At 43.8% G+C, this 23,217-nt stretch overlaps 1 protein-coding gene across 2 annotated transcripts in view; it reads right to left on the bottom strand.

Moving 5' to 3' along the window:
* Nucleotides 1-3,941: 3,941 nt before the first annotated feature.
* LOC115099970 (uncharacterized oxidoreductase ZK1290.5-like) overlaps nt 3,942-23,217 on the bottom strand; it is a 299,743-nt gene continuing 280,467 nt past the window's right edge. Inside the window, exon 7 of one of the 2 annotated variants that reach the window (XM_029618064.1) lies at nt 3,942-6,469. In XM_029618064.1, coding sequence (XP_029473924.1) covers nt 6,368-6,469 — 102 coding nt within the window. In that variant the 3' untranslated portion in view covers nt 3,942-6,367. The remainder of the gene's footprint in view (nt 6,470-23,217) is intronic. The other variant, XM_029618065.1, reaches the window with a different exon arrangement.

The raw sequence follows: 23,217 nt of genomic DNA, 5'->3' as shown, positions 1-23,217 counted from the left end.
TTATTGTAATGCAGAGTCAGTGAATTCCAATTATGAACCATTACGAGTTTGTTTTGGAAACTTACCGAGATGTCAGTCCTGGAACATGACTTTCATTAAGGAAATCCAAGTAAATGATGAAAGGAGGGCTAGACCGAGTAATAAGGCACCATGATACTATGGAGTAGGTAGGCTGGATAGTGCTGGAAAGTTCCCCAACAGTTTATACTGGAAATACTTCATAGACAATTTATGGGAAGTTGTGAACTCTTATAAAATTGAACTTATGAAACCAAAGTAAGATACATTAGCTACATTAACAATAATAGGATGGAAGCCAAACTGGAAGCATCAATCAGATAGCTGATTTAAGCTCAATGGGAAAATAGATTTTCCAACTAAAGGAACAGAGACAGGAGATATACAAAACTGTTCCAATGTGGACTGTTTTGTAAGACAACCCCCAAATTACAACAAGGCAAATTTAGGAACTTTTTAAAAACAATACAGCCAGGTTGGCTCAGCAGCAAGGGCTTGTACTATCCTGCAGAAGACTTGGATCTGATTCTTGGGTCCCGTTTTCTGCTCACTGGGCAAGCTGGGGCCTGGGAAGCTGCATTCATAGTTCCTGAAAGGGGGGCGAGAAGCAAGTCTTAGCCATTACTGAAGAACGACATTTAGTGGCCACATGGAGCGGGTTCTGGAGGAAGATGTGGTTTGCGGTGCCTGGCCAAGGACAGTTGCTAGGATGGCTTAGCTGAGGTAGGTGGTGGGATATATAAACAGGACATAAAACTCCAGGTCATTGTAAATGAAAGCTCATGGCATTGTAGCCCAAAAGAGTCTGATTCCAACTGAGCTGGAAACTTAAAGGCGAAGGAACCTGCTGCCCCCTCCCTCCCTCCCCTCCAAAAAAAATCATTAATTATAAAAAGACAATGTGACCAAATTTACCTGTTTTTCCAATAACTCTACACATGGAGTACAAAACCCCCAAGGCTGGTAGGCATTTCAGTTTGTAAATCCTACTGAAATGTGTGGGCAGATTTGCTCCTCCCCCCTTGCAATTTATTTGTTTCCTATGAAAATGAAGGCACATGGAAGTCTGGCTATACAGCAGTGCTATTGGCCTTCACTTAAAAGCACCGCAGCATGTTTACTTCTAGAGGAACTGCTGTCAGCAGTAATGATGGCACGAAACGCTGTGCGAGCGAGTCCTGCGGAGTGCTTGCCTGAGTCTGTCAGAGGCGACTGAATGAGTAAGAGCTGAAGAGGAAACAAAAATGTCAACAAAATGAAAATTACACCCCCAGACTAGCCTAAGAGAGCTGATGTGAGTGTTGTATAGGCTAACATAGGATAGGTAACAGCAGATTTTGAAAAGTGAGCAGCAGGATCCTCAACAATAAAATAGGCACTGACCCTTTAAAAGCGTCTCTTGCATGGAGAACATTTAACAGCCTTTAAAACTTTTGAAAGACTATCATAATGTTTTAAACATTTCTGATATAGGAAGTGAATTTGTTCAAACTTTCTTTCCTATTGTTTTTTTTTTGCGCAGCCCAAAATATTTTTAAAGTGTTAAGATTGCTCTCTCAAGAAACAATGGGAGCTGCGCAGAGGCACTCTGGCCCAGTTTTATGGTAGCTTCAATCAGGAATAAATATTTGCTGAAAGTAAGTAAAAGGTGCGTAGGTATTTGGGTTTCTGGGTGTTTGCTGGCATGTCTATGAGTGAAGAGTCTATGGTGGCTGCCACTCCTCTGAAAATCTTCTCTGGGGCTGGGATACAAGTTCCCTTTTTTCATTAAACATTACTTGAATGTCAGCTTTCCTGACCTTTGCTAGTTGGGATTTTTGCTCTTTTGTCCTCCAGAGACTAAAAAGAATTTTGCTGAGTTAATGCCTTGGTTAGCCTGCCACGTTCTTCAGTGCTTATTGTTACCTAAATTACGACCAGAGTGAATTAACCAATATTGCTCTGGAATTTTTTCTTTTGTAACTTTCTTTTTATTGTTCTCTCACTCGGGAAACGTACTTTACAATCCTTTGCCTTTTTCCAATCTTTCACGGAACAGTTTTTGCACTGCCAGGATGTCCCAGACCCTCTTGAACAAATCCGATATGGCTGACGCTTGCTGATTTTCCCAAGCGATGCCTTATTTAGTTGCTGTCAAAATTCTGCAGTAAGCTTGCGTTGGAGAGGACGAATTTTCCATCCTTAGGCCCACTAATTGAATCAATTGGTGTTTTCTCAATGGTTTCCAGAAACCTTGTGTTACCAACACAATGAACTCTCAACCCAGTCAAATCAATTTTTATTTTTATTTTTTTGTTATTTCTTCTGTCTCTTAAGCCTCATCTAAACAGCTATGCAGACATTTATCTTCAGTTTTCTAATCGATAGATAAAAAGACATGCAACAAGAAAAACACTGAAAGCTCTTTATAGCAATCAATGACTTGACAGCATTTAAGGCAGAAAGGTGAAATCAATCTCCCTGCTGTTTCCCTTTGCTGTACCCTTGATAAGGATTACATACGCATCCAAGGAGACCACGGTGCTTGCACTGCTTAGCAAAGGAAGCCTCAGATCTACTGCTGTAACCCAGTTCTGAAGCAAATGTTGGGGACTTTGCTAAAGGAACCTTATTTATAGGTAGCCTGACTTTGTGATCACCTGGGATATGGTTAGATATGGTCTGGGCCAATATTTTTATCATGATTCAAAGTGTGACTCAGATATTTATTCTAGATTTAATTCCGAGGGCACTGGATAGATCAGTTGTTAGTGTTCTGTAACACAATATCTAATCACAATAGTGTGTTACGTTGTATTCAAATGGCAGCAGCTGCCACCCTGCCTCCTCTCTTATTTTTTCTTTGAGGCCTATTGCTATCAACTCTTACTTCTTTCTTCTTAAAAAAAATTGTGTTTTTTTTTGTTTTATTTCTAGTGATTTTATTTTATTTATTTATTTATTTTTAAGGGTAGCATCACTCTGCTCATACATGCAGGGGGGTGATCTGAGCCTTCCTATGTATCTATCCATCCGAGGGAAGACTAGATATCCTAGAATCAGCTCAAAGTCACAGTGAATTTATGTTGTGTCCGTTGGTTCCCGACGCCCTCTCTCCGCCCTCTTCACCTCTTTGGCGCCTCCCTCTTCGCCCGCGGGAAGATTGGCTGCTGCGGCGTCTTCTTGCCGAGGTCCTCCGGCGTCCCCGGACCGGCTCCATGCTGCTGACCGCCATGTTTCCTGGAGGCCTAGGGGCGCGCGTGCAGCGTGGCCCCAACTGAAGTACTGGCAATGGTGCGAACCTTAGGGGCGTCCTCCCGAAGATGACGTCACCCGCGACGGATATTTAAGGTCTTAGAATTTGCTAACAGATCGAGTTAGCAAGGATAAGGATTTGTTCTATTTACGCTACTCTGCCTCCTCGGACTAACCAGGGGTACCCGCTCCTCGGGGGCCTCGTTCTCTCTCTCTGTAGATTGCAGTCTGGAACCGGTACTCGCTCCTTGAGGGCCCTTGTTTCCGGACTTCTTTGAATTCACTTCTGCCTGGAAGTCAGCACTGCCTCCTACATCTGTGAGTTACCACCGCTCTCTCAGAGCTTTCCCTGGAACCAGGTACTCGCTCCTCGAGTGCCTATACTTTCCAGCTCCTGGGCTTCTATGAGACATTGTGTGAGTCTTACCATCTGGTTCGGTACATGAACTTTGCTTACCCTGCCTACTCACTATATTTCAGTTTCTCTACAGCTCAGTTATCCAGGATCACTGTTCCAGTACCTGAGGGACTACAGCCCAGCTGGGCATTCCAGCTCACTACTGCCACCTCTGGTGGTTCAGTATACTGTCTAATAAAAGAACTAGTGTGTGTCTGTCTCCATACTCTGAGCCTCACCGGTGGTCCCTCTCGGGGTCTTCCCCGAGGGGCGTGGTCATCTGCCACTGGTCCAAGGATCCACCCACAACTCTCCTATATATTACAGAATGCTAACTCCTATCTGATTGCTCCTCCCATCAGATAGCGGTTTCAGAACAGATTGCTAACTCCCAAGAAGACTGTTAACTCCGAATTGAACAATTTACTAATGTAAGAATTAAGAAAGAAAACTCTAGGAAAAACAAAGGAAAATGGAGCAGCCAAAAATACTATTATTGCACTTGACTATTTCCACTCACTGTTACAATCTGTGAAGGGGTTTGTTTGGTGCTTTCCATCACAAAATAAATCTCAGCAATTAAGGTCTTCTCTCACAATTTTGCTAATATTCTTTGTAATACTTGCACTGTGCCTTTTGGAACGCATAGGGTATCACAGATATGGACACCATAATACAGTGGGCTTGGAAGTATTTTTGATTAGCTCAGTGGCTCAGGGACCATTTCTATAATGCTCAGCCATATTGTCCTGGTCACTGATTGCATCAACTGATACTTGATTATCATCTGTCTCTCTGCATGCTATACAATAGTTGCTTTAAACTACAAGAGCTTTACCTGAACAGGTGTTTCACCCCCATATACGCCCTCCCACCTCCTATGCTCAGTGTCACAAGCCCGTTTTGCTGTGCCTGCCCCCAAGAAAATGCGCCAGAAACAAATCCTTCTCAGTATCAGTTCCAACACTTTGGAGCTCTCTTCCACTCCATACGAGTCTGGCTCCAGATCACCTAGCTGTCAGGAAGCTACTAAAAACACATGACTCTGAACCAAGCTTTGGGCCAAGACCCTGTTGGAGTCATTTTTTGTTACTTTGGCTGAGGATGTTTGTAGAGGTTAGGCTGTATGGATTCACCCAGACACAGACTAGTTTGAAGGCCACAGGCCAACCTCTGAGTGAACTCCTATTTACTGTTTTGCACTATATAATGCTTACGAACAGGCAAGAGCTTGTTTAGTTTAGTTATTCCAGTAGGTCTATGATGAAAAAGCAAGCAATTAACTTATACTAAAGCCTGAGAAAGAACAGTTGTGCCTGAAACTGATAAGAACTCAGGAGGGAACATCGCTGCTTTTCCCAAGCATTTAGTGTATAAGGAACAATAATAGCTAGAGAGAGGGCGAGCACACTTTCGGACATGGTAGCTCAGGCTGATCCTTTGCTTTGGAACCATGCAAGCTTTATATATATATATATATATATATATATATATATATATATATATGTAGCAATTGTTATTATCTACCATTACTTCTTGTGTATGATCTGATTTTATTTGTTCTATCCTCCTATTGCTCTAATAAACTTACTTTCCTAAGTACCTGGGAACCGTGATGTACTGAATCCAAGCGTGTGGGTGTGGCTATTTGTGTAGGGAATAAATTCCTGGGTTCAAGTCCCCAGGCTGTGTATTTATATTGGGTAAGCTCCCGAGGTAGTCCTGTGTGCACGCAGGTGATATGCCCCTCACGTAGCCCCCAGTGTAGACCTCAGTGAGATTAGCCCCCCAGGTTAGAGCCCCTCGGCAGGTTGCCAGTGTGCACGGTCTGAACCCCGACAGACCCCTCTCCACATACACCCCCCTAAAGAATGAATTCAAATCATAAACAATATCACAAATGCAGCCACACACCCTACTGCACTGGAAACCATTGGACCCTTTTTTACACCACTTACTTTGTTTAGGGACGGTAACTTATACTGGTGTGCAGGGGCACATGTACGCGCATATGCTGACTCGTGACAAAGGACGCGGCCATTTTATAACATCTGCGCATATGTACACACATGGTATAAAATAGGCTGAACGCTTGTACATGTGTGTACGCATCCATATAAAATTGTGCTTATACGCGCAAATGCCGCCTCTACCGCATAAGTGGGGAATTTTTATAAGGGACGTGTGCCGATGCTATTGGGAGTTTTCCCAGTTCGTGCCCAGTTAAGGAACAGGACTTCCCAACCCCCCCTAGTTTAATAGTCTCCAGGATTTTACATTAACAGAAAATACAGAAAACCTTGACAGATACAGTCAAGAAATGGCCGGGTAAATATGCACACGGCCAATTCCAAAACTATCATGCTTTCCCTATAGTCTCACACTATGCATCCAGTGATTCTAAGAAAAGTTAAATGGCGGGAACAGAAACATGAAACGTCCAGGCACAGCAGCAAAATCACGTGAGCCGCTTGTCGGGAATGAATCTGACAAACAGCGTAGAAATCAAAGCTCCTTCTTAAGTTCTTGCAAACTTCCCCAGGGGAGTCTGTTGGACCCTCTTCCACCTGCATTTTCACTTGCTCGGTTTGCTAAAGTATTGGTTATGCTTGTGCTGTTCACCGGCTCTGTCAGTCTGGCACCTGGTTTCTCTGCTGTGCACACAGTTCTCCATCCCACATGGTGACGTGATGCTCATTCAGAAGCTTTGCCTCGAAATTATCCCTTCCACAAGGGGTAACTGAGATGAATCAGTTTTCTCTCAATGTTTATAGCATCTAAAAATTCCATATCTTCCTTCCGTAGACAAAAATCGAAGACCTGCAAAGGCAAAAAACTATGTACACATCAAGTGGTAATTAATAAGATAAAAACTCGACTCTAAAAGCACTGCAATAAATGCATCCAAGTATTAGTCTACAAGTGCTCTGAATGAGAATTAGATCAACAGTTTTATCTCCCTGGGGCCTGATCCCAACCAGAGGGCTAGGGAAAGCATTGGGTAACACTGGCTGTTTTAAGACGTGGTGTTAATAGTTCAATAGGAGACACACTTTTCTCTGAACTAATGACCCAGCACAGTGTTATGGACCTTATGCTGCTGTAGGTTTTTTTGGCTGAATAATTAAATGGAGTTCCAGTGGACTTTGCAACATCCCATGGAATTTTCTACAAAATGAGTGCACAGGTTCCCTGCAATATTTCTTACTGGAAAGGCAGAAGCAGCAGCTTTTCTCGTTTGTTGTACTAGTCTAAAGCTGAATTGCAGACCTCAGTTTGCTTTTCTGCAGGGGTCTCTACACATTCAAACAAACAAACAAACAAGGATCCTGTCTGATTTGCCAAGGTTTTCTTCTTCTTTTCATGGGACTGAATTTTAGTGGGGCAGGAATGATTTTTACAATCACACAGGCGTTCAACTGTCATATACTGTATACCAAAAAAAAAAAAAAAAGCATGAACGCTCAATAAATAGGGAAGGTTAGCTGCTGAAAGAGACCTGTAAGTGACATTTTTAAAGTAATCACAATCAACCATTCCAATATCATAATGATGGGAATTTTTTTTTTTTTAAGGAATGGTTTCCACCAGCCTAACCAGAGAGAATATCACCAAGACCCCCCCAAAAAAAAAAAAAAAAAAAGACAATTCCACAATGTTCTAATAATACATAGATCCACTCCCTTCTTACTCTCCATGTATGGTCTTTGTATCTTTGTGCACTGGACATTAAAAAATATTTTTCTTTTCAAACAAACAAAAATATTGAGGTCCATATTCAGAGACAATCCGGATAAAACCTAACCAGCTAACTTTGAAGGTATAACACTAGTGCAGCCAAACGACTGGATACAGCCAGCTACCTTAGAGTTAGCCCACTGACTGAAGCCGGCTAACTTCAGGACAGCTCTTTGACCTGACCTGACCAGACTTAGCCGGCTACGTCATGCGGTTACCTCTGAATCTCGGAGTTAGCTGGTTAACTCAGCTCCTCCCAGTTACGCCCCCAGAACCTACCTGGCTAAATTCTAGCCCCCCCCTAAGTTATCAGCCGGCTAGGTTTTAGCTGGACGTGTCCAAATATTCACTTAGCCTGCTGACTTCTGCCACAACAGCTTCTGACCCATTGGGGACAGAAAACAATGCCCTCCTTTCAAAACCTGCCCTATTTGTTTTTTGTTGTGCGGCTTTGTCTGTTGGTCTTGCCTAGATTGTAAGTGGCAAAGAGCAGGGCCTGTCCTGGTACAGTGCTATGCAGATCTGCTATGCATTATGCAAATGATTAATAATAATAAAGACAGGCGTTGGGGGCAGGGTTAAGGCGGCAGCACTTTAGGGTCTGGGGTACCTGCCCTGATTTCCCTCCTGCCGACCCCCACCTAATTTTAACCCTGAATACAGATTCCATTTTACCTGCAACCTAAAGATTTTACTTCCTCACAGGAACTTTCACTACCAGCAGGACACCTTAAAATGATTAACAGCCTGATTTACTAAGACTTTCCCCCCATTTTGTGTTGATGGGAAAAAGAGTTTAGTAAACCAAGACCTAAATGTGTTTAGCACATTGTTATATCTATCACACTTTACACAATGCTGAGTCTCAAGACCACATTACATTTACAGGAGTTGTACTCCATGGATCAAGATATTTCCATGGGCAACATCTGTCAGTGATGGAAATGCAGTGCACCTTATAGCAAAGGATGGGCTGGGAGAATCCCATCAATGAATTCCAGGAAGTCATCTGCTGCTATAAGGAAATGTTTCCCAACCTTCTCCTGGACACCTAACCCCTCGAGTTTTTAGGATTGCCACAATAAATACGCACAAGATAGATTTGCATACACTGGAGACCCCAGCTATGTAAATCTATTCCATACATATTCATTATAGATATCCTGAAAACCTGACTGGTTAGGTGTCCCTCCAGGAGAAGGATGGGAAACACTGCCTTATAGCACCACATGACATCCTGGAATTCATTGATGGGATTCTCACAGCCCAACTTTTGGATAGGACATCCACAAAATATATTTTGCATTTTGGTCCAACAACATATCACAGTAAATGTCCTTTACCTACCAACCTCACTACTTACCAGAAAACCTTAAGCAAACAAAAGTTTGAGATATTTCCCATGGAGGATATCTACTAGATGACATAAAAAAAAACCAGACAGACCAAAACTTACAGTACAAGATGTGTGTCTGAAATTCAGACAGGAAACTGCATGGCTAGTCACCCATCAGCAAAAGCTCCACCCTTCCACAATCTGTTTTTCTACACACACACCACATATGTTAACTGTCAGGTATTGTAAAGAGATTCTCACATGGCACATGTTGCATGATATCTACAAACACACCCACCCACCCACCCATATATATATATATGCATATACATACGTACACATTATCATAAGTATACACAATTTGTTTTAGCTTACCTGATGCACTGTTTCAAACCTTCCATCACTCACTATAAGATCTGCATTTATAGCAGATGCAGCAGACAGACTTTAAATGTTGTATGACATTAGCAGTATGAGCTACTCTAAATCAGTAGCTATTGAACAATCCAGCAAAACTACAAGGTAGCTCAACAAGGTGTGACTGTCTGCTTGCAGCATCTGAGCAGGGTACTCAGATTTTTTCAAAAGAGCCGTTATGTATGGCTTGTGATATTACAACCAGAAATGAGAGCACTGGGTCACTGGGAAAGCTGCACAGCTGTGATGTTCCAATTGTGCACCTTCTCTATTGTTCAAAGAAATGAAGTTGGGTGACTTACATCCCCTATAATATTAAACTAATCGCACTGCCAGTCCCTGGAAAGCGTGGACAGTTGTGCCTTCTGGAGTGATCTGTTAACTGTCAGGTAGTTGTCAAGAGATTCTGGTACATGTTGCATGGTAATAAATTCTCAACATTTGGTGACTATCACTGCAAAACAGAAAATACGTTGAAGCAATAATATTCAGTTTGGATTTGTCTGAAGCTGAGCGATGCAGAAATCTACAGTTATACTATGTGTAGGGTGGGGGAGTTATGATCAGTAACAGTTAGTCCAGGCATTGTATCATTGTACTGAAAGGAAAATGGTGATTGGAGGTCCAAATTATGTGCTTCACTTTTGTTTTCTCTGGGGCAATGTGTAATGCACTGCACACATTTCCTGGCAGCAACAATGGACCCTGATTATATCAGAAACCTGTATGATGCTGACCTCATTTTTCCCTTCCTCCTGCTCGAGCATGCTAGTGGTTTGAACGATTCTACATATTTTGAAATAGAGACCCACATCTCTATATGAGGTCACCAGATTGTTCAATTATTACCATAGCACAAAAGACTAAAATATCTGATTATACAGCTGAATGTTCATGAGAGCTGAGTGCCTGAATAGAAGCCAGGGTTGAAGCCTTCACAGTTGTGGCGTTCACGAGTTTCAAACCTGTGCTAATTCAGAGGGGCAATTTTCAAACTTCTCGCCTAGATGCATCTTGAGTTAAATATTCAAAGACATTTAGCTGGATGACTCACAAATTATCCAGCTAAATGGCAACTATTTAAATATTTAACCAACTCTATCATTATCTGGCTATTAAGTGGCATTCCAGCGTGGGGACAAGTTAGCTGAATAACTTATCCAATATTAGGAGCTAGCCAGATAAGGGTTTTAGCTAACTGTAGCCATATCCTGGAACAGGCCTAATGTTATATGGAATCGTGTGGCCAAATACAGGAACCTTAGACTTATCTGCCTAGATTCAGATTAAGTGACGAGTGTGCAGGTCAGGGAGGAGGCAAAGGCGTGGGCCTGTGTCTTGATTGCTCTAGACTCACTAAGTATTTAAATGAGCAGCACTGGCCAAGCCACCACCGACCACCCCAAACCCCTCTAGTGTTAAAATTTAAAAAACAGAATTGCCACATTGCTTGACTACCCCCACCCCATCCTGCATGTTTAGAATAGAATGCCCCTTCCTCCCAACCCTAACCCTCTTTAAAAATCTTTCTGACGATATTGCGGTGTGATCAAGTGATCCCAGCCACTTAAGTATCACTTTGACAAGCACACTGCAAGCGTAAGCTGTTGAATCTAATGGGTTCAAAGTACTTAAATCTCAATATGAGTGTGAAGAATTGCAAGAGGACTTTGCAAGAATGGGGGATTGGGTGTCCAGATTAAATTTAATGTGGACAAATGAAAAGTGGTGCATATAGGGCAAAATAATCCAAACTAATGTTACACGATGCTGAGTTCTGTATTACACGTCACCACTCAGGAAAAGGATCTTGGAGTTATGGTGGACAATACCTTGAAATCCTTGGCTCAATGTGCAGTGGCAGTCAAAAAAGCAAACAAAATGTTGGGTATTGTAAGGAAAGGAATGGAAAATAAAACGAAAGGTATCATAATGCTTCTATATTGCTCCATAGTGCAACCCCAACTTGAGTATTGTGAGCAGTTCTGGTTGCCCCATCTCAAAACTGAACTAGAAAAGGTGCAGAGGAGGACAACCAAAATGATAAAACAGATGTCATGGCTCCTCTATGAGGAAAGACAAAATAGGTTAGGGCTCTTGAGTTTGGAAAAGAGATGGCTGAGAGGAGACATGAGAGAGGTTTATAAAATCATGAGAGGTGAGGAATGGGTAAAGAGGGAACAGTTATTACTCTTTCCAATAGTACTAGCACTAGAGGACACTCCATGAAGCTAATGGGTAGCAGAGCAAATCAGAGAAAGTATTTTTCCTCTCAGCATACAATTAAACTCTGGTATTTGTTGCCATATGTGGTGAAAGCAGTTAGTGTAGCTGGGCTTTAACAGGGTTTGGACAAGTTCCTGGAGGAAACGTTCATAAACCACTATTAGCCATGCAGACTTGGGGAAGCCGCTGCTTATCCCATTTATCAGCAGGAAGGATTGGGTTTATGCTTTGGGATCCTACTGGGTAGATGTGATCTGAACTGGCCAGTGTTGGAGACATGATGCTGGGCTCGATGGACCTTTAGTCTGAGTCAATAAGGCATTTCTTATGTTCTTAAAGAACAGAAGCAGTTCAGTGAAAAGCAACCAAAATGGTGTGGGATCTGCACCAAAAGAAATATGGGATGAGACTTGAGGACCTAAATATGTATAGGAGAGCAGAGGCAGGGATATATAATATAGACTTTTAAACACAAATGCACCAAAGACAAACCTTCAGTGGAAAGGAAGAGGTAGAACTAGTGGTCATGATACAAAACTCCAGGGGTAGAGTCACTGCATGGAATGCCTTCCTGGAAGAGGAGGTGGTGAAAAGAAATGGTGATAGAATTCAAAAGGGCACAGGAAAAACAGAGGATCGCTAGAGACAAGAGAATGGAAATGAAGCACTGGGGTAACCTATGGTAAGTTTTCTGTATAGGGGTTAATCTCCATGGAGCGGCAGTCACAGCCCTGAACAAGGCGAGGGGGTAACCTGAATGGAGCAGCAGTGACAATCCTGAACACTATGCCGGGCTGACTGGATAGACTATTTTGGTCTTTTTCACTCATCATTTAACAATGTTACGAATCAAGGATTTTCCCTTATTTTATATTTCCTCCTCCTCTCCAGCATACCGGGTCGTTGCAGTGGCAGTCCAGGACTCTTTCCAGAGCCCTGCAATCATGGGTCCCGAATCTAGTCACTAGGTGTCACCATGAAGCAATGAACAGGACTCCCTCTCCTTCCCTCCCAGCTGATCCGAGAAGTAGAGGACCCGACTCAAGGATCAAACGAAGGACTTTTTGCACTGGTAGTGCGCCACTGAACCAGCATTCCCTCCCCAATATAATTTCTTAAACTACCACCTCCTTACTGTGCTTACTGCTGCCATTCTGCCCTGTACAGACAGACCTCAAAAACAGTTCTACACTTCACTGATTTTGCTTAGAGCTTCTGCAGTGGTGAACTTTGCATTTTGTGGTGTATTGTTTTTAAATTTACTTTATTTTGACCACAAATCAACACCAGGAATCTGGACTTCCTCTTCAGATGTGACAAAAACACTGTAAAACTACTAATGACATAGCAACAGAGACCGGTGTGCATGTTTCCTCTTGCTGTTCTGATATTTTTATTTCTTCCACATCACCTTTGTGTTCCCCTCACTAAGCCAAGCCAGCGTCCTGCATAAACTCTTGACACTGTCCTGCCCCATGACCCCAAACCAGAGAATCAGATTCAAGGTCCTAAAGCACCCACAGAATCATCATGCATGGCAGAAAGGATTTTTCTGCTTCCTCGACATTTATTGGGAAGGTTTTTCTTATTTATTTAAAAGGTTCTCTCTTTTTTTTTTTTTAATTCTGACAAATTTGAGACGTGTCATTTTAAACTGACTACGATGCATAATATGTCATCAAGGCAAAAATCAAAGAAGACAAAGAAAAAAACCCCTAATGATAACATTTTTGAGGAAAATACCTCAGTCCAACTCATTACTTAAAAGAAATCAGTAGAACTAGGGGTCAAGAAATGAAACGCCAGGGAGGATGACAGAACCAAGCTCAGGAACTATTTCTTCTTGGAGAGGGTGGTGGATGCCTGGATTGCCCTTCCGGAGGAGGTGGTGAAGACAAAAACAGTGAAAGAATTCAAAGGGGCATTAGATCTAGCCCTAAAGGCTAGAGGATGGACATACAGAAAAGAGTGCATGGGGGTAACTTGCTGGTGTGGTGGTTACTACCCTTAACCAATAAGCCTTGATACCGGCGATTCAATTCCAATGTTGTTCTCTGCTTCAACGGCAGGGGAAAAGGAGAATTAGATTCAGACAGCAACCAATGAGGCCCTGACTTTTACAGTCTGGGAAACTGATAAGCATGGGAGTAATCTGCACAGCACAGCAGACACTACCATAAGCTTCCTGGGCAGACTGGATGGACCATTTGGTTCTTTTCTGCCGTCATTTCTATGTTTAACCACTGAAACTGGAAGGCCTATATGCCTATGGCAAAGGCCTGCAAAACATAAAAGGCCTTCAGTTTTTTTCTAAAAGTTTTAATTAGGTCTTACCTGCTAATTGCCTTTCCTAGAGTCCTGACAGACCAGTAACCTGTGGGATTCTCCCTCCCACCAGCAGAGGGGGGCAGAGTGCGAAAGCTTCCTCTCTGAGGTCACTACCATAAAGGCTGGCCTAGCAGAGGGGAAGTCAGTAGTCTTCTGCTAAAGCGTGGCTTGTTGCTTGTATTTTAATATCCTCTCTTTTTTTTTATTTTATTTAAGGAGACTTAGCAGCTCGTTACCCAACCTACTTCTTTGTCTACAATGTCCTCCCCAGGGTGGCATTTTCCCCTAGTATTATAGGACACTGGATCTCTACTTTCTGCAGAAAGGGATCCAGGACACATCTCAAAATGAAAGAAAATGGTAAGTGGAGAACAGCCTGCCTTCGCATTCAGCTGGGCTTCCTTGTTCCTTATGTTTTAAACTTACTTATCAAACTCTGATCCTTTATTCACATGCCTGTTTATTCTTTTCTTACGGACGGGATCTAGACTGGTCTGTCAGGACTCGAGAAAAGCCAATTAGTAGGTAAGACCTAACTGAACTTTCCTCTTCATCCTGCAAGACCAGTAACCTGTGAGATATACTTAAGCTGTACTTGCCCCAGGTGGAATCCTTAGTGCCACTTCCAAGGCTCCAATACCAAAACTCGTCTCCTCCCTTTCTTGAAGGTGTAATCTATAGTGTTTTGTAAAAATGGGGAGAGATGACCACATGGCTGCCTGCAAATACACCTAGGTGTAACATGTTCTGTATTCTGCTCAAGATGCTGCTTGTGCTCTCGTGGAATGCGCCCTTAGCCCTTCCGGCACTGGTTTGTTCTTCATTATATAGGCTGTTGCTATCGCCTCCTTAATCCATCTCACAATTGAGGCTTTGGACGCTGCCTGCCCTTCTCTGGGTCCCGTGAACAAGATAGTCTGTCTGACTTCCTAAAGCCATTGATCACTTCCAGGTACTTTAAGAGGCTTCTGCAAACATCTAGAAACCTCAGATCTGTGTTTCCGTATGCATTCTGCCTTCCTAAATCCAGGAAGAGAGATGGGCCGATTGAGATGAAATTCCGATACTACCTTGGACAGAAAGGTGGATACCGGTCTGATTGTTACTTTCTCCTTTGAAAAGGATAAGTAAGGATCCCTGCAGGACAACACTTCCATCTCTTGAGATCTTTCTGGCTGAACACAGGGCCACTTACATCACTATCTTTAGTGTTAGATCTTTCAAGGAAACCTCCCTGATGGACTCAAAAGGCTCTCTGACTTACGTCTTCAGTACCAAGTTCAGATCCCATGGTGGTACTATGACCTTCCGAGGAGGTTTTACCTGCTTTGCTCCCCTAAGAAAGCATACCACATCTGTCTTAGCAGCAACCAATTTTCCTCTGCATGGCCCTCTAAAACAGGCAATTGCTGTCACTTGCACCCTCAACATATTAACAACCCTTCCTGTAGAAACTGCAGGATTGAAGCAATCCCTGCTTTCATCGGGGCCAACCCACTACTTTTACACCAGGTTTCGAAAACTGTCCAAATGTGAAGAAGGTGAATTTTTCAATAGCCATGCCCATAAGAGAGAATTTTTCTGAATGTGCCATTATTATTGGCCCCTGCTTGAGGAATGCTGCTATCCCTTTGAGTGAGATCAGCTTTGCCTTCTTTAGTCTTATCAGATCTGCGTACCAGGAATGTCTTGGCCAGTCTGGCACTATCAAGACCACACAGCCTGGGTGTTGAGAAATCTTTCTGACCACCAGGCCTATCATTGGCCAGGGGGGAAAAATGCATGACATCTGACTTGCCGGTCAGGGTTGGGACAGTGCGTCCACTCCCCTGCATCCCTGTTCCTTCCTTTGGCTGAAGAACTGACTGGCCTTGATATTCTTTTTTGTTGCCATTAAATCCCACTGCGGTGTGTCCCATACACTCGTTATGAGCGTGAATGCCTCCTCTGTCAGCTCCCATTCTCCCATGTCTAGCTTCCGTCAACTGAGGAAATCCGCCTGCAAATTGTCCATTCCTGCTATGTGCACTGCAGAGAGATCTAAGAAATGCCTCTCTGCTATCTCCATGATGAGGTGTGCCTCTCTCGCTAGGGCTGCGCTCTTTGTGCCTCCCTGCTTGTTCACACAGACCACTGCTGTGGCATGTCCGAGTGGACCTGGACCATTTTGTTCTCTAACTGGGATTGAAAATGACCTAGAGCCAACCTGATTGCTCTTTACTGTAATACGTTTGTGGAACTTAGAACCATTTGGTGTGGCCAGGACCCCTAAGCAGATTAGCCTCAAGTGTGTGCTTCCCATCCCCGACAACTTGCATCTGTGGTTACTATTGTCCACTGTGAGGATACCAGAGGGGCTTCTCCAGAAAGGTATTCGAGTCTAGCCACCAAAGATTCTGCCTGCTTTGGTACGTCATTGTCGTACTGCTGACTTTGCGATGAGTCGTACAATAGGAGCACCTGAAGAGGGTGCATGTGCACTCTCGCACATGGCACTACCCCGGTTACTGCTGCCATGGAGCCTAGGACCTTTAGATATCTCCACACATATGGGCTTGTGACAGGGCCTGCACTTGTTCCTGCAACTTCCCTATCCTTCTGTTAGATACACTCTCCCTAACTTGGTGTTGAAAAGTATCCCTAAGTATACTAGCATCTGAGACAGCTGAAATTAGCTCTTTGCCCTGTTCACCATTCAGCCCAGTTTCTCCAGGACATGAACAGTTCTCTCTGTGGCCTGTTGGCCTTCCTGCAGGGAGACTGCTCTTATTAGCCATTCGTCCAGGTAAGGATGCACTTTGACTCCTTCCTTCCTTAAGAAGGCCACCACTACTACCATCACCTTTGTAAAGGTCCTTGATGCCGTGGCAAATCCAAAGGGGAGTACCCTGAACTGGTAATGCTGACCAGCTATCTCAAAGCCTAAGTAATGCTGGAAATCTCTCCTGATGGGAATATGAAAATATGCTTCTGACAGATCTAAGGCTGCCAGGAATTGCCCTGTCCTTACGGCCGCCTTTACTGTAGCCAGTGATTCCATGTGGAAATGGGGAACTTCCAATGCCCTATTTACTCACTTTAGGTCCAGCACTAACCAAAAGCTTCCCTCCTTCTTTGGTTCTAAGAAATAAATGGAGTATACCCCATGCCTTCCTGACCTGGCGGTACCAGGATAATGGTTTGTAGCTGAACTAACCTGCCTAAGGTCTGCATGACCGCGTCTCCCTTGCTTGCCTCATATGGGGAGAAAATGAAGAAATCTTTTAAATTTGGGTGATATCCTTTGCTTATTATGTCCAATACCCACTGTGTTATTTCGGCCCACTCCTGATAAAAGATCTGTAACCTGCCCCCTCCCGGGGAATCATGGAGCAGGCCTACTTCCCATCATTGTGCAGTTTTGTCGCTAAGGGGCAGGGTTCCCTTCCTTTGGAAATCTTCTATCCCCCCGAAAGGGCTGAGATCTGTCTGGGATCCTGACTGGGTGAGAGATCTGACCTCTACTGCTCCTCTTTCTGTACTCCCTGGGCCACTGTCACTAGTTACCTCCCCTCGCAAAACCTCTGGGCTTTTCTTCCGGTAACCTTTGGGGCCTCAATCCTCCCCAGTCTTTGACCATCTTTTCTAGGTCTTCTCCAAACAGAAGCCTCCCCTTAAAAAGTAGCTTCCCTAACCTGGTCTTGGATGCTGAATCTGCCGCCCAATTCTTTAGCCTTAAAGCTGCCTAGTCATGACCTCTATTGCTGCTAACTTCACTGAGACTAATAAGATCATACATAGTATCTGCTACAAAGGCTGCTGCAGATTCCACTAGGGCCGGCCCTGCCCTATCCTCCGAGGGTCCTGCATCTTCAGGACCCTGGATCTCTTGTTGAGACCAGATTAGAAGGACCCTGGCTACATAACCTCCACAAATAGCTGCCTGGAGGGCCAGGGATGAAAGCTCAAAACTTCTTTACTAACATTTCCACTTTCCTATCCTGAGGGTCTTTCAGGGCTGCTCCATTTTCTACTGGAATAGTCGTTTCTTTGCTATTGCTGAGATCGTCACATCTAGAAGCCTATCCTCATCCTGCCATTCTATTAGATACAGCCTCTGCATATCTCTACAGCTTCTAAGAATAGACTCCGGGATCTCCCACTGATACCTGAATGGATGGGAAAGGCTTTGCAAGGTTTCCTAATCCCTGTCAGAATGGAATTTTAAGAACATAAGAAAATGCCATACTGGGTCAGACCAAGGGTCCATCAAGCCCAGCATCCTGTTTCCAACAGTGGCCAATCCAGGCCATAAGAACCTGGCAAGTACCCAAAAACTAAGTCTATTCCATGTAACCATTGCTAATGGCAGTGGCTATTGTCTAAGTGAACTTAATAGCAGGTAATGGACTTCTCCTCCAAGAACTTATCCAATCCTTTTTTAAACACAGCTATACTAACTGCACGAACCACATTCTCTGGCAACAAATTCCAGAGTTTAATTGTGCGTTGAGTAAAAAAGAACTTTCTCCGATTAGTTTTAAATGTGCCCCATGCTAACTTCATGGAGTGCCCCCTAGTCTTTCTACTATCCGAAAGAGTAAATAACCGATTCACATCTACCCATTCTAGACCTCTCATGATTTTAAACACCTCTATCATATCCCCCCTCAGTCGTCTCTTCTCCAACTGAAAAGTCCTAACCTCTTTAGTCTTTCCTCATAGGGGAGTTGTTCCATTCCCTTTATCATTTTGGTAGCCCTTCTCTGTACCTTCTCCATCGCAATTATATCTTTTTTGAGATGCGGCGACCAGAATTGTACACAGTATTCAAGGTGCGGTCTCACCATGGAGCGATACAGAGGCATTATGACATTTTCCGTTTTATTCATCATTCCTTTTCTAATAATTCCCAACATTCTGTTTGCTTTTTTGACTGCCGCAGCACACTGCACCGACGATTTCAATGTGTTATCCACTATGACACCTAGATCTCTTTCTTGGGTTGTAGCACCTAATATGGAACCCAACATTGTGTAATTATTGCATGGGTTATTTTTCCCTATATGCATCTCCTTGCACTTATCCACATTAAATTTCATCTGCCATTTGGATGCCCAATTTTCCATTCTCACAAGGTCTTCCGGCAATTTATCACAATCTGCTTGTGATTTAACTACTCTGAACAATTTTGTGTCATCTGCAAATTTGTTTATCTCACTCGTCGTATTTCTTTCCAGATCATTTATAAATATATTGAACAGTAAGGGTCCCAATACAGATCCCTGAGGCACTCCACTGTCCACTCCCTTCCACTGAGAAAATTGCCCATTTAATCCTACTCTCTGTTTCCTGTCTTTTAGCCAGTTTGCAATCCACGAAAGGACATCGCCACCTATCCCATGACTTTTTACTTTTCCTAGAAGCCTCTCATGAGGAACTTTGTCAAACGCCTTCTGAAAATCCAAGTATACTATATCTACCGGTTCACCTTTATCCACATGTTTATTAACTCCTTCAAAAAAGTGAAGCAGATTTGTGAGGCAAGACTTGCCCTGGGTAAAGCCATGCTGACTTTGTTCCATTAAACCATGTCTTTCTATATGTTCTGTGATTTTGATGTTTAGAACACTTTCCACTATTTTTCCTGGCACTGAAGTCAGGCTAACCGGTCTGTAGTTTCCCGGATCGCCCCTGGAGTCCTTTTTAAATATTGGGGTTACATTTGCTATCCTCCAGTCTTCAGGAACAATGGATGATTTTAATGATAAGTTACAAATTTTTACTAATAGGTCTGAAATTTCATTTTTTAGTTCCTTCAGAACTCTGGGGTGTATACCATCCGGTCCAGGTGATTTACTACTCTTCAGTTTGTCAATCAGGCCTACCACATCTTCTAGGTTCACCGTGATTTGATTCAGTCCATCTGAATCATTACCCATGAAAACCTTCTCCATTACGGGTACCTCCCCAACATCCTCTTCAGTAAACACCGAAGCAAAGAAATCATTTAATCTTTCCACGATGGCCTTATCTTCTCTAAGTGCCCCTTTAACCCCTCGATCATCTAACGGTCCAACTGACTCCCTCACAGGCTTTCTGCTTCGGATATATTTTAAAAAGTTTTTACTGTGAGTTTTTGCCTCTACAGCCAACTTCTTTTCAAATTCTCTCTTAGCCTGTCTTATCAATGTCTTACATTTAACTTGCCAATGTTATGCTTATCCTATTTTCTTCTGTTGGATCCTTCTTCCAATTTTTGAATGAAGATCTTTTGGCTAAAATAGCTTCTTTCACCTCCCCTTTTAACCATGCCGGTAATCATTTTGCCTTCTTTCCACCTTTCTTAATGTGTGGAATACATCTGGGACTGTGCTTCTAGAATGGTATTTTTTAACAATGACCACGCCTCTTGGACATTTTTTACTTTTGTAACTGCTCCTTTCAGTTTTTTTCTAACAATTTTTCTCATTTTATCAAAGTTTCCCTTTTGAAAGTTTAGCACGAGAGCCTTGGATTTGCACACTGTTCCTTTTCCAGTTATTAAATCAAATTTGATCATGTTATGATCACCATTGCCAAGCGGCCCCACCACCGTTACCTCTCTCACCAAGTCCTGTGCTCCACTGAGAATTAGATCTAAAATTGCTCCCTCTCTCGTCGGTTCCTGAACCAATTGCTCCATAAAGCTATCATTTATTCCATCCAGGAACCTTATCTCTCTAGTGTGACCCGATGATACATTTACCCAGTCTATATTGGGGTAATTGAAGTCTCCCATTATTACTGCACTACCAATTTGGTTAGCTTCCCTAATTTCTCTTAGCATTTCACTGTCCATCTCACCATCTTGACCAGGTGGACGGTAGTATACCCCTATCACTGTAGTCTTCCCTGACACACAAGGGATTTCTACCCATAAAGATTCAATTTTGTATTTAGTCTCATGCAGGATGTTTATCCTGTTGGACTCTATGCCATCCCGGACATAAAGTGCCACACCTCCTCCCAACTGCTCCTCTCTGTCATTGCGATATAATTTGTACCCCGGTATAGCACTGTCCCATTGGTTATCCTCTTTCCACCATGTCTCTGAGATGCCAATTAAGTCTGTGTCATCATTCACTGCTATACATTCTAATTCTCCCATCTTACTTCTTAGACTTCTGGCATTAGCATACAAACATTTCAAAGTTTGTTTTTTTGTTTGTATTTTTATTCTGCTTTTTAATTGATAGGGATAAGTTAGAATTTTTTAGCTCAGGTGAGATTTTAGTTACAGGCACTTGGACTACTTTTCTAATTATTGGAACCTCACTGTCGGGATGCCCTAATTCTAATGCATCATTAGTATCCTTTAAAGATACCTCTCTCCGAACCATGCGCTGCTGAGCGACTGTCGGCTTTTCCCCTTTGTTCTAGTTTAAAAGCTGCTCTATCTCCTTCATTTTAGCTTTGGGCATTTCCTCTTTCAGACTTAGGACCTGCGAGACTTTTATGATTAGGGCCCCCAGCCCCTCTGCCCTAAACAAATGCACTGCCAAGTCCCTAGCCTCTGGTTCTTCCTCATCTAAAATCTCTACCTGGGAAGAACCCCCCTCTCCTCGAATCTCCCTCAGCATTCCATCTTGGCACTCCAATCTTCCCAGCCTGAAGTAGCCTGGGCTTTTCCCTTGAAGAAAGCTGTACTCTGCTTATCTTTCATCTGGAGAAAGGCTTGGTGCACGGACACGATGAAGTCCAAGGAAAACTCACTCTTCCTCCCCTGGGGACCCTAATGGCTGACACTGCTTGCCTGGGGCTGCCCCAGCCTCTGAAGCTATGGAGGAATGCCTTGACTGCCCTGAAACTCGTTCCAGAGCAGAGGAAAGGACATGCTCCCTGGCGCACGCTATTTGGCCCAGCGCTGCCCCCTTCCTCCACCGGGGCCTGCTATTCTCCATTACAACTGTGGCATAAAGAGCCAGAGACGCTAGGGACCCACTGGGCCCTGCTCAAGGCATACTTCCTCCCCTTGTCCATACCTGGGGCAGGCAGCAATGGTTCAGTCCGGGCTGCTTCTCTGCCTTTTTTTTTTTTTAAACTCACAGACGACTTCATCAGAAAACCAGGACACCAAAACAACTGGTTGCCCTGGAGAGGGAAGATCAGCCCTAGGGAGGCTGTCATCCTGCGGGTTTCCCCACCCCAGCGGGATGACAGTGACTTTAGGGAAGGCTGTGCCGTAGGGCCCTTCTTACACTGTTGGACCAGTAACATCTGTGCTCCATCCCATCTGCAGGAGGCAGAGACAGCAGAGTTGCTTACCTGTAACAGGTGTTCTCCTAGGACAGCAGGATGTTATCCTTCACAGATGGGTAACATCATCAGATGGAGCCTGGCATGGAAAACTTTTGTCAAAGTTTCTAGAAACTGACTGGCACACTAAGCATTCCCAGCATGCCCCATTTGTGTGGCCATGCGGGGTCCCTCTTCAGTCTCATAGCTTAGCGAAAAAGATGAGCAAAAAATAAAACAACAAACCGATGGAGAACCCAACTCTGCAGGGTAGTGGGTGGGTTTCCTGAGGATTAACATCCTGCTGTTCTAGGAGAACACCTGTTACAGGTAAGCAACTTTGCTTTCTCCTAAGACAAGCAGGATGGTAGCCCTCACAAATGGGTGAATACCAAGCTATCGGCTGCCCCTGACACTAACAGAACCCACAGCACGTGGGTGCCAATGGGCACAACAGAAGTGCTGAGAGAGAGAACGGGAGGCAGCACAAACCAGACACTGGGCCCTAGGTAGGGAGAGTTGGGTTCTTACGCTTGGAACAGATTATGGAGGACAGACTGGCCAAAGGTCATGTCAATCATTCTTGTCCAAATAGTAATGGGTGGTGAACTAGTGCAGGGAGCTCCACATCGCAGCCTTACAGATCTCAGTAATGGGGACTGCACAAAAGTGCACCACTGATGCTGCCTTGGCCCTGAGTGTGCCTTGATGCGGCCTCCAAGCGGAAGGCCAGCCTGCTCATAGCAGAAGGATATACAGTCTGCCAACCAGTTGGAGAGAGTTTGCTTGCCCACCACAATGCCAAGTCTGTTCTTATCAAAGGAGACAGAGAGTTACGTTGACTGCCCATAGGCCGCCGTGTGCTCAAGATAAAAGGCAAGAGCTCGCTTGCAGACCAAGCTGTGCAGAGCCCATTTACCCTGGTGAGAATGGGAACTCGGAAAGAAGGTGGGCAAAATGATGGACTGATTGAGATGGAAACCAGTCACCATCATAGGCAGGAACTTTGGGTGAGGGCATAGAACCACTGTGTCATGAAAGACTTCCGTATAGGGCGGATATGTTACTAACACCTGAAGCTCACTGACCTTGCGAGTAAGATGTTTAAGCTCACAGGAACGCATAGGCTCGAAAGGAGGCTACATGAGCAGCACTAGTACCATGTTGAGGTCCCAGGACACAACAGGACGACGCAGAGGGGGTTTTAGTTGCAACAGGCCCCTCAAGAAGCAGCCCACCAAGGGCTGCACAGAAATGGGTGTACCAC

Source organism: Rhinatrema bivittatum, chromosome 10 (assembly GCF_901001135.1).
Source record: "Rhinatrema bivittatum chromosome 10, aRhiBiv1.1, whole genome shotgun sequence".
NCBI classification, from domain to species: Eukaryota; Metazoa; Chordata; class Amphibia; order Gymnophiona; family Rhinatrematidae; genus Rhinatrema; species Rhinatrema bivittatum.
The sequence above is the reverse complement of the archived record's forward strand: the minus strand, read 5'-3'. Positions and strand labels throughout refer to the sequence as shown.